At 35.8% G+C, this 13,022-nt stretch overlaps 1 protein-coding gene across 1 annotated transcript in view; it reads right to left on the bottom strand.

The window, feature by feature from the left end:
- The window catches only part of LOC121440230 (AF4/FMR2 family member 2-like), a 496,090-nt gene that overhangs the window by 314,052 nt on the left and 169,016 nt on the right, over window positions 1-13,022 (bottom strand). The window contains exon 3 of the mRNA XM_041640968.1: window positions 3,247-4,101. Within this exon, the coding sequence (XP_041496902.1) occupies window positions 3,247-4,101 (855 nt within the window). The remainder of the gene's footprint in view (window positions 1-3,246; window positions 4,102-13,022) is intronic.

Here is a 13,022-nt window from a genome sequence, read left to right as displayed (position 1 = left end):
TCTGTGCACAAATGTTAAGGTTGAAGGCCTTTTCTCACATCCAGAATGTGTAACACCATATAAAGCGTACCTATTCCTTTCTTGTTAACCACAACCAACAGCAGCCTCTGAAGCAAATTACCCTTTAGGCTGATATCACTCTCTCCATTAGTGCCATATTTTTCAAAGGTTATTTGAGACACTTTATATGAGACACTGGATCACCCATTTTTAAATAACACCAATAAGAAACTGAAATTACTACAAAATACAAAGCTATCTATACCAGCATATTTTCATCATAATGCAAAAAATAAAAGCAAAAACATAAAACCAAACATTTGTAACAGAATCGTGTATAAAGTTCTACTTATCAACAATTTTGTTTTTAAAAAAAACAAAATTTTGTTTTTAAGAAAACAAAATTTGTAAACAACTTTCAGTTTCCACTGGGCATAAATAAAGCTTTTATTGTTTTCAGATTCAGTTTCTAAAAATCCTTCTGGACACAACTACATCGTACATACAACTCTTCTTTAGTGGCACGGAATGTTAAAAAAATTAAGATGAAGTTTTTATACAAAAAATTATTTACTTAAATGATATGCTCCAATTGGCCAGTTAACTTTACGCCATACAGTTGCTTGGACTTTTTATCTTCTTAATGGGGTGTAGAAATTATAAGAGGCAAGGAAATGTTTCAAGAATAAGAAATAAAAATTCCTTCCAAATATAGATCTAAATGAATATGGGCACATACACACATGCACACACACACACACACACACACACACACACAAATATATAACATGTTTAAACAAAAAATTTAACTTCTGAATATGTGAAGATTATCATATCTGATTATTTGTATATGTTTGAGTGGTATCTGTTTTCTGGTCATTTAATTTTTCTTGCTTTTTAACCATGGCAAACAAACTTCACTAAAACACGTCAGCTTCCTGTCACTAGATCCAGAGAAAAATTGCAAATGCTTAAAAAATACTGAAATTGCTCTGTAGATAAGTCTTTAAGGTAATAATTCAAAGAAATACTGCAACCATCAAAGATAGCTGTTCTGACCAGGGACGCAGAACCTACTGGCTGACATTCTTGGCACTGTGAACTGGGTCTGAATTCTAATGCTAAGTGCTTTCAAAAAGTGCATCAAGATTTAATAGAGTAAATTTTCAGGCTTGGTCAGAGTTTTAGCCACATAAATTCCATTAGGTTCAAAGCTCCATAATGTTCCACCCTGTCTATATTTATGTTCACATTCCAATCTACACCCTTCTCAGCTCTCTGTTGGGCTCTCTAATGTCTCAATTTCTTTCCTCCTATTTTGGATTTTCAAATTGCCCCTCAAATATGTTTCTTCCCCTTGGCTTTAGGTTCCTAAGCTTCACTCTCCCCATGTTTGAAATCCCTTGAGACCACTCTTTTAAAATAAACACTCTCTTCACTGATCTCCTATCATGATTTTATTGCACCCGATCCATTTTCTAGACAAAGCTCTTCTAAAGTCAATTTGAATCATCACTCCTTTGATAATCATATCCAGAGAAGATGAAAGCTCACTCAGACACTTTGAAAATATTCCTCTCATTGGTGTATTGGAGAAATGAGGAAAAACCATGAAGTCATTTCTGAAACCGGGTCAGCCATTTTGTGAATGTGTAAGAAAGAGGATTACAACAGAGTGGATCTCACTGGATGGGTGACCTGTCTCTCCATTAATGAGTTATGGATCAGCCTAGCAGACTGTTTGTGCAGCAACGCTACTTGCAAGTCAGTACAGAGCCACTGCTACGTAAGAGAGAACAATACTAGGTACTCAGACAAAGGAAGGGTCATATGACATTCCAATTTCCTATTAGCCTCTTCTTTCATAGCATATCCATATTTAGTTTGTATATTAAAACTCAGTATTAAGGCATGCAGTAGGAATTAAGTTTAAGATTCCTTGGTGACTACATAGTAGAATAGAGTAATGCATAGGCAGAAATAATATAATTATGCACAGCTGAGGATACATTTTTTTACCAAACATTTGCCTTTATTCATAAAAGGAAAAGTGAAGTCAAAGTGTGAAGAAGCACAGACCTGGAAGGAAGAACCCTGGACTTATCTTGGAAAGTAATGACAATGCAGTAAAGAATCAAAGGAAGGTTCTGACTTGTATACAGAGGATGGTTTGGAAGAGACATGGGACAGGAGTCAGTGAGTAGTTATGGACGGTTACAGCAATCCATAGACAAAGGCACCAAGTGTAGAGATGAGGGGGCAGATCAGAGAGATACTTAGGTGCAAGCTTCACAAGACTTTATGAGTTATAATACAAAGCCCAAATCACCTCAAAATGAGACACTATCAAAATGTGAGTCTATAAAATACAACCAACTGTCTCAGGCCTTTCTTGCTTTGTGTTTGTATTATTCACCAATGTCACCACATTCTCTAGTGAGAATGAAGAAAAGAAAAGCTTAAGGCCTTACTGGATCATACTTCCACAATTTAGACAGTACTGACTCAGAATGTCTAACAATTCGGGCTGCTGATTAAGAAAGTTAACATGTTTTCTCCCTCTGTTATTACAGGCTTCTAGTTACCAGTTACAGAAATTGAACCTAAAGGAAGTGACTTCTTGCTTGAAAGGGCAGTGGGCAGCTGTTTCCTTAAGGGCTATTTCAGTATCACTAAGACCTGTCTTAATCATTGTCTATTTATTTGTTTGTGAGAGGCTATATGGAAGATAATATTAATACCTTGTCAAATAATACATCTGTAGACACACTGAATAAACTAAGGGAGTGTTCACAATGCCTTGTGTTAGGCACTGAGTGCGGTGGTGTGTCTTTGTTCATAGAAAACTTGGGCTGTGGCAGTGGAAGGATCAGGAAGTTTGGCTCCTTCTTTGAGGATTTGATGCCAACCTGGGCTATGTGGGTTCCTGTTTTTTTTAAAAAAAATGCATTGATTCTAAAGAATGCTATTATTTTGTACATAATTTCACTACAAGATAAGTTTCTAAAATCATTTTATAACTATACTATTTCATTCACTCAGTCAGATATTTCAACATTACAAATTATGGAGACTTAACTGTACTTGAAGTGTTACTCATTTGTGTCCCAAGTTACCCCAGACCAAGAATCAAACTCACCTCGAAGAGAGCTATGCACACAGAGAAATATGATAAATGAGTTGCATATGCGTAGTTACCAGTGACTAGAAAATCAATCATGGAAAATTTTTTTAAAAACCACTTACTTCAGTTGTTTGCAGGATTGTGAACTTCGGCAGCTTGGTCTTTGAACTGGTTGTGCTGGGTTTCCCATCCAACAGTGACCCAAAGGAGAGGTTTCCAAAGCTGTTCTCAAATTCAATGGAAGGCTTCAGTGTTGGAGAGATGTCAGTTGCTAGGTCCTGCCCGTCCATGGGCCTTACATATGCAGTTGGCTTTTGTTGCGCCATACTTGATTTGCAGTAAAGCCCAGGTGGGAAGGTTGGGACAGAAAGGCCACTGCTGGGAGCTAATAAAGATGAGGCAACTAGGGGAGACCCAGGTGCTTGCACTGTAAAATCGGATTCTTTTGGTGAATTAGACTGAAAGATTTCTTTGAAAGCATCTTCTCCAGACTTGGTGTCATCCTCCTTTTCAGATGGATTAGGTTTTTCAATTGTATCACTTTGGGGTTGCTCAGCTGGATAGACGAAGAAGTCTTCCAGTCGGGTTTGAGGTGGATCCTGTGTGGATGTCTGCATCTTGTTTGGCTGATTAGTGGCCTGGCTTGGCTGTGTAGGACTAGTGTTCTGATTATCTCCTTGCCATTCAGGTTTCGATTTTCTGTCGCTGTGTATTAGAGTGGAATTCAGTATCACGACTGAAGGTGGAGGCATTGGTGCTGAGGAGTGGGTATTCTCCTGGTGAGATGGCATCATTCGATTCTTTTGTTCTGGATAAAAGCTTGCTTCACTTTTGCTGATAGGAGTTTGGGGCACAGAATTTTTCGGGATGCCCACCAAGTGATTCTGACTGGAATGGTTAGTTAGTAGATCCTTCATTTCATCATAGCTTCCAAGAGTGTTCTGGACTCGATTAGCAAGGGCATCCCCTTTGTTTGTCTAAAATAACAAAAAGATGGGGTGAAAGAAGAGAAGGTGAATAGGTGTCTGTTTCCTAACATTACTGCTTCAAATAAATACCTTATATAGACTGACAGACAGAGTTCTTTAAAATTGCTATACTGTCACATATTTTCACACTGTTATGTGCTATGTAAGGAAAAAAAAACTTATATTACAATGGTTTTTGCATTCCAATACCATTCTACACAGATCTTTAATGGAAAACTTTCAGCTTAGCATGGACACACAAACACAAACAAAACAACAACAAAACAAACAAAAAAAGAAAACTGAAGCAATAGTGAATAATGATGGAGAAAGGTCATTGGTTAAAAAATAAAGAAACTGCCTTGGCCCATTTTATTGGTTAGAACATAGGTGGGTGGAGTAAACAGAACAGAATGCTGGAAGGAAGAGGAAGTGAGCTCAGAGACGCCATGCTCCCCTCTCCCAGGCAGACGTGATAGCTCTGCTCTCTGAGGCAGACGGCCATGCAGCCAGCCACCAGGTCAGACATGCTGAATCTTTCCTGGTAAGCGCACCTCGTGGTGCTACATAGATTATTAGAAACGGGTTAAGAGGCTGAAACTAATGGGCCAGGCAGTGTTTAAAAGAATACACTTTGTGTGTTGTTATTTCAGGGCATAAGCTAGCCAGGCGGCTGGGGTGCCGGGGATGCAGTCCCGCCGCTCCTATTACAACAGAATAATAATAAAAGAACTTCTGGGAGGGTATCACCATCCCTGATTTCAAATTATACCACAGAAGTATAGTAATAAAATAGCATGGTATTGGTACAAAAATAGGCATGTCAATCAATGGAATTGAAGAACCAAACATAAATACATATACCCATGGAAATTTGATTGTTTATAATGCCAGAAATATGCACAAGAAAGAAAGCAACATCTTCAATACAGGGTTCTTGTTAAACTGGACAACTGAATGTAGAAGAATCCAAACGATCCATATTTGGGTCTGCACAAAACTCAAGTACAATGGATCAAAAAATTCAGAATAAAACCAAATACACTGAGCTCGGTAAAAGAGAATGTGTGGAATAATCTCGAACTCATTGGCACAGGAAAATACTTTCTGCACAGAACACACCATTAGCACAGGCACTAAGATCAACAATCAATAAATGGACCTCACAAAACTTGAAAAATTCTCCAAAGCAAAGGATATTTCCACTCAGAAAAAAGCGACAGGTTACAGAATAGGAACAGATTTTTACCAAATCTGATAGAGGGTTAGTAACCAAAATATATAAAGAACTAAAAAAAACACTACATGTCAAGAAAACAAACTAATAATAAAAAAGAGGTACAGATGTAAACAAGATTCTCAAGAGGAAACTCAAATAGGTAAAGAAACAAAGAAATGTTCAATGCCCTTAGACACATGGGAAATGCAAATCAAAACTACTTTGAGATTTCATTTTATACATGTCTGAATAGCTAAGATAAACAAAACAAGTGGAAACTCAGTCTGGCAAGGATATGGAATAAGGAGAACACTCTTCAATTGCTGGTAGGAGTGAAAAGTTGTACAGCCATTGTACAAATCAATGTGGTGGTTCCTCAGGAAGATGGGAATTTATCTACCTAAGGATCCAGCTATTATACCACTCTTGAGCATATTACCTAATGAATCTTTTTCCTACCACAGAGACACTTGCTCAACCATTTTCATTGCTTCTATATTCAGAATGCCTAGAAATTTGAAACAACCTACATGTCTCAGCAGAATAATGTATAGAGAAAATATGATATATTTATACAATGGAGTATTACACAGCTGGTAAAAAAACGAAATAATAAAATACAGAAGTAAATGAATGCAATTAAAAAAAATCACCCAGAGTGAGGTAACTCAGAAACATATGATATATATTCACTTACATGTGGATATTAAATATTAAGTTAATGATCAAGCTACATTATACAATCATAAAGGTTAGGTATAGAATAAGGTACTGGGAGAGACATATAGATCTTCCTAGGAAAGGGGAGTAGAAGACATAGTTATGGATCAGTGAAGGGAGGGACTAGCATGGGAGGATCAATTACAGAGATGGAGGGAAAAGGAGAATGAAGGAGGAAATTTGAGGGGTAATATGGAAACCTAATATAGTAGAATTGTTCTAAAATATACACATATATAAAGGAGATCCAAATCACCAAAGAATGGGAAAGACAGAGCCCCTCTGGATTACCCATTATCTCTTGTTACCAAACGAAGCTTCCAGGATCAGAATTGTGCTATATCTGAGTTGCTGACCAAAAGGGTCCCATTGGAATTCCCAAAATATCCAGGCTTTTTCCAAGATTATAGGTTGCTCTTCACAAAATGATGACAAGACACAATAGCTAAAGACAAGACCTATAGAATTCACTGAATATGGAAAAATCAGGTTGGTGCCTACATATAGCCTTTAAATCTAAGAACTAGCATCTTTGCTACAGGGAGTTACTATTTATGCTACCAAAGAAGAGACAAAAACACCAACACAGAAACAAGTCCTTTTATCTACAATGGTGTCCTGCCTGCAAAATATACCAGTGCAATTTTGGCACAACATTCTTTGGGTTAGCCAACAAATATCTAATATGACTGAAGGCTTATTTCATGAGAGGAACCAGTTCCTAATACTGCTTAAGTGACAAAGAACTTGAGACTAGATAGACCAGGGCCGTAGAGTAAAATTAGATACTCCTGTTAAAAAAAAAAAGATAGAAGCAAAATGACTCCGAATAATATTCTTCATATTCATTCATATGTTAGTGTTTTGCTCACCTGTCATCAGAGAATCTTTCTCCCACAGCAAATGGGGAAAATATAGAGAAACCACAGCCAGACAATATGCAGAGAATGATAAACCTTGAAAGACTTAGTTTAAAAATCTTCTCCAAATTCCTCCACTTAGGGTTCTGGGGACTCAGAAGAAGAGGATGTCAAAAGAGTGTAAAAGCCAGAGGGAATGGAGGACATTAAGGAAACAAGGCCTTCTAAATCAACATACATACACGAACTCCCAGAGACTGAGGCAGCAAGTGGACACATGTTCCTATCTGTAATCCAGAAGCAACCTCCAGTTGATAACCACTTGCTGAAGAGAGTTTAGTTTCTCTAAGGAGTCTCACTGGGGAAACAACCTACACTTAAGGGTAGGCTGCATGCCCAGTGGTAGATGGCCATCAGAAAATGAACCAAAAGGCATCTTAAAAGGTTCCTCATCTCATAATGTTTTATCAGAGCATTTCATTCATTATTTTTAAATTTTATCTTATTATTAACACTTAGAGGCCAGTTTGTTTTCTAATGAGAGACAAAAGGGGGAGATCCAGATAGGAGAGTGGCTGAGGAGGAACTGGAAAGCGGGAAAATTCATAATCAGGATATATCATTTGAAATAAAAATATATTTTCAATAAAAAGGGAAGGGTTTGAATAAGTAGGGATGATGAAATATTAGTTTTCTCCATGTCTTTCCTTTAAACATGTTTATTGAGAGATAATTTTAAGGTAATATCCATACTTTTGCAAAATAAAATACTGATTTTAGATTACATGAGATGAACTGTAACATTATACATTATGATTAAAACCATCTTCTTTCTAGTGTTGGATTACAAGAAATGCTAGACTTGTATACATTTTTGACACATTGCAATACTTTGTACCATAAAATGCTAAGCCTGTTTGATAAAGAAATCAGTTAAATTGTGATGTCCTCACTACTCAAACTTCAAACAAGGCATGGGATTAAACAACATCTAATTGAGCTAACTTATGACTAACATGAATCTAATTCCTTTTAATCAGAGAACTGTATAAATTACTGGTGCCTGCCTACATATTCTGGGGGCGATTGTGTTTACACATTGATGATTCATACTCATTTACTTTGAAAGGCTGCAATTGTTCATCAACAGTGACTCAAGCTTTCCTGTGTCTTTGCAGTGAGCTAGAAAATTTTATTCAAGAATTTAAATTATTGCTTAAGTAAATCAAAACAAAGTCATCATTTCAAAACAATGTTAGCCTAATGTGTAAGAGTAACAGAGGCAACCAAATAAGTCTATGGACAATCAACAGCCTAGCTCTACCATCCCTTGTAGGATATGCTAATCTCACAAAAATGCTAGATTGTTTTTATAAAATAATTAGGCTCTTGCCTGTGTTTTTGCAATGAGGAAGCAAAGCATTCATGATTAAAATATGAAGGGAATACTTGGGAATAAATTTGATTAAATTCAGTTGCTAATTCTCAAAATTAACTTTTATAATTCTCTTTGTATCCAAATAGGTTATCAAAACAAGTTGTTGGATTCAGAAAAGCAAAAGACTTCTCTGTGCCTATATTCCCTATTCTGGCCCCCTATATTACAAAGAAAAACGTTACTGTTATACTTGGAGCCATCTGACTAGTGGACCATTTGTTAGGAAATACTCCCTATTATGTGGTCTTTATGTCACAGAAGTCATAAGCATGTTCTTCACATTTTCAAGAATGAAAAGCACTTGCCTACTCCTTGGTACATGGTCTACAAAAGACAGAGGTTAAATATCCAAGATACCTCACATGCTCCAGCACTTCCTAGTTTCCTATGCTGCCTAGGTGGAATATTTAACTCTTGGGTCTTAATCTCCATTTAGGATATAGGACTCTGTAGTCTTTGTATGTGAAGATTGGAGAATATAGAGGTTGTAGCATTAGAAATGAATAAAATCACGAAGGGAAAGAAAAAACAAAATGAGAAGATTGTTCTCAGGCAAAATACCTGGCATATATGCATCTTTAATAGACTAGAAAATGAAGAGGAACCAGGAAAGGACACCAAAAAGGAATAATGAGACACACACACAGACACACACACACACACACACACACACACACAGAGAGAGAGAGAGAGAGAGAGAGAGAGAGAGAGAGACAGAGAGAGAGAGACAGAGAGAGAGAGAGAGAGACAGAGAGGGGGGAGACAGGAAGGAAAAAGAAAGAGAGTGAGGGAAGGAGGGGAAGAGAAGGAGAGGGAGGGGGGAGGGAGAGGGAGAGAGAGAGAGGGAGAATCAAATCAGAAACCTTGACCTCATTACGAGGATGATCTCCACATGTTTAATTCATACCATGTGTTCATTCATGGACACTTGTAAAAATTAGGACAGTTAGAGAAATATGAATTTCAAAGATTACACTGAAATATGCTAAATATATGCTGGGAAATTTCTGTGATTGATGGAAATCTTTAGAAGCTGAATAAATTTAAGTCACTTTTAGTTTGCTTTTCCTCAAGAACATCTTACATTGCATCATATGCAGCCTTGGTGCTGAAGTAGTGATTAAACAATTAACATTCTGTATAATTCTCAGTAGAATAATTGCCCCGTTTGCAGAAGTGCATTTGAAAGACATATTTAAAAGATATAGAAGGGAAGAAATCATTTTTATTCCCTGAAATTCCCTAGGTTTGCCATTTTAATGGCAGAAATTACTTTTTAGCAAAGGCAAGAATAAACTCTTTGCATATAGCAATTTCCTTCAACTGACTTACACAATGAACCATTTGGACAGCAGCCAAAATCAGTCTGCCTACTCAATCCCTAAACAAAAAAACAAAGAAATTTCATTTTCTTAAGGTCCCACCAAGAATTTGATGCAAGTCTGAAACATTTTCAAGGATATTCTGGTCCCTGAAAAACATTTATCTCTCACGTCATATGACTGATCTTAACACAGATGTCTGTCTATGATCAAGGATCTGAATCTATCAGCATAAACTAAGCTGTTTAATTTCCCACTTGAAATATCCTTGCTGTGTTTAATGGACTTTGTGGCAGTAGATTTCAACAAAATCACAACCTTACCCCTCTCCACTACAACTACCAACACAAATACTACCTCTTGCCTTGAGAAACCAATGCCCTCTCTCTGGGTCCACATTATAAGGATCCAAATCCCTTATATCTCATTTGCTTACAAGAAAGTTAGTAATATACCTGTTGTTACATTGATGATATTTAGAAGAAATAATTTTTTTCACAGTAAGAGGAAGTATTCCTAGTTCTTAATATCTATTCATTAATATTTACCCATTTCAATCATGCTAACAGTTTTTTAAGACTCAAATTTTTTAAAATATTGTTTGAACAAAGAATTTTTAAACTGACCAAAATCAACCAATATGATACTAAAATTAATAGAAAAGTAAGAGTCCCCCGAATAAGACAAGAAATTAACACCTTGCTATTTTTATTGCTGTTTCATAAATGTAATTTTGCTACTGTTATGCATAATAATGTAATATGTGATATATAGAATGGTCTTAGACAACCCATGTGAAAGGGGTTGTTCAACCCTTAATACATAGGTTGAGAACAACTGGTCTAGTATATACTAAATTCTCAAATAAATTGTCACAGAATTCAATAGAAAATAATTATATTCCATACTATGCTTCTATCAAATGAAAGAATATGTAATATCTCAAAGTAATTGATACATAGAAAGACAAATGGCAAGTTGACTTTGTTACTCCTGATTTAACAGTAAGTTGAAGTTTTTGAAGTTCATGATAGTTAATTCAAAAATTATGAGTTTACAGGTTATAGAATTATCATTATCTTATGAAAAGCAGAATATCACCTTAGATCATTAAGTGAGGAAACATTATGCATAGTGTTAAAACGTGAAAAGAAATTTCTTTCATTGGTTTACCTACAAGAAATTTAAAGCTATTAAGAAAACATTTTCCAAAACAGATTTTCTAGAAGATACTTAGGCATTCCTCATATACATTTTTCTTTTATGAAGACTAAATACTATGAGCATTACATTTATGTCTAATTCAGTGAAAGTGAGTGTACATTTCAAGTTAGGGACTACACTGATATCATCAGTCTGTAGCTTTCCTCTACACATAGAGTATAGTGGTGGACCAGTGATAACCTTAGGAATGGAGTCAACTAATCTTGTAATTTCTCAAAAAGTCAGTATGACACAGAAAACCTAGTGGAGCCTGATACACATTTATCCACCTACATTATATACTCCCATTATACACCATAGCAATTTCTGATGTATACTAAATGTTCCTTCTTTGCCCTCCAGAGTTTTAGTAATCCTATTAAGGAGGAAGGTATTCTCGGCAGACTTGATCGAACATTCTAAACATTCCAAAGATGAAGTTTAGCTGTTTCAATCAATTATAGGCTTCTTTCAATGTGGCCAATACTTTAATTCCCATTCTACATAATTGGTTGATTCCTTAAAGGTAACCTCTATAGCCATTATTTTCTAAGTAATTACATTTTTTTATCATCAAGGAAATGCATTTTCCAAGTATTTTCAAGCATAAATTACATGTCTGGTTTGTGGCTCATGACTAACAGCACTCCTTCATTTAAGCTTTTTGTTTCTCATTACTTTAGGAAATGCAAGGCTCCTTTAGTTTGCTTCTAATGTTATCCACAGATCAGTAGTATAATTTCATTGCCAGACTAATGTGCTAAGAGGCTATTGTACCATACTATTTCCTTTTAATAAAATAAGCAAAATAATTCAAGTTTTGAAGTTCTCCTTTCTTCTACTTTATTGTAGTATAGCTAAAGTATGTGATTTAGTAATTTCCTTTTTTCCTGATTCTGATATTTTTACAGTTAATCTCTCTGGGCCATAAGTTGCCATTCCTTTCTTTATTTGACAAGAACTTGAACTTTATAGTACTTTCCAGATTTTAAGGCAAGGAGTTCCAAGCTGGTTCATTTTATCCTTACAACAATCTTCCAAATAAGCCACTGTCATCTTTACCTTCTTTGAAACAAATATTCTTTCACAAACTACTCAAACCTTGCTGTACCCCAGTTTCCTCACTTTTATTGAGCCATTGAAATCTGTAAACTAGTAGTAATAAAAGCAACTGCAGTAATAATAATATGATCTGTTTCAAAAAGGATGAATAATGGCATAAATGTTATGGGAAGAGGATGTAAGACTCACTGGGAGGAGATGGAATTCATGACAGATAAGAACTTGAGACTAGATAAATCATGAGACCAGGGAAAACCTCATACTATCATTCTGCTAAAGGAACATAGCAGCAAAATGATGGTTAATGACACACTTTTATTATACCCATAGATTATTGCCTCACTCAACATTCATTAGAGAAGATTTTTACTAGAAGAGATGGTAATTAATAAATAGATCAACAACTGAAAAATGGGCAGAGAATGAGAGACTTTGAAGTACTCAGTTCTAAATGGAATGTCTTCATAAATCCCCCTCCTCCTTCGAGGCTCAGGGCTCTCCGCAGAAGAAGAGGCAGAAAGATTGTAAGTACTGGAGGAAATGGATGAGTCAAAGAAACTATCGTCCAGATTCAATAGGACTGATGTACATATGGACTCACAGAGATTGCGGCAGTATGCACAAGACCTATACAAGCTCAAGACAGATGTGGTCTTAGCACTGAGAGGGAGAAGTAGACACAGGGCAGTAGGCCTAGCCAAACTACATTGCAAACATAACCTATCCTAATCATTTGCTATCTGTTATTGACACCTGTTGACAAAGACAAAAATCAGTTTTCTGAAATGGGATCTCACTGAGTATATAAACCACAATTTATGTCAGACCCTAAGTCCAGGAACAAAATGGTCTCGAAGGTATAAAAATACCTTTTCTGGACTTTTTGTATTGTTTTTACTTTGTTTTGGCATTTTCATCTATTTGATCTTTTACTTGTTTCTTTTAATTTTTGTTTTTGTGGGTTTTTTGGTTTCTTAACTTATTGTTTGTTTTTATTTTTGAAAGAGAGGAGAAAAGAATAAAGTTGAATGGATAGAATGGTAGGGAAGCTATAGAATTAGTTGGGGTAAAGAAAAATAATCAAATTGCTGTTTGAAATTTTTTAT

This window comes from Microtus oregoni, unplaced genomic scaffold (genome assembly GCF_018167655.1).
Source record: "Microtus oregoni isolate MIOR12 unplaced genomic scaffold, Mior012 000067F_000, whole genome shotgun sequence".
NCBI lineage: Eukaryota > Metazoa > Chordata > Mammalia > Rodentia > Cricetidae > Microtus > Microtus oregoni.
The sequence above is the reverse complement of the archived record's forward strand: the minus strand, read 5'-3'. Positions and strand labels throughout refer to the sequence as shown.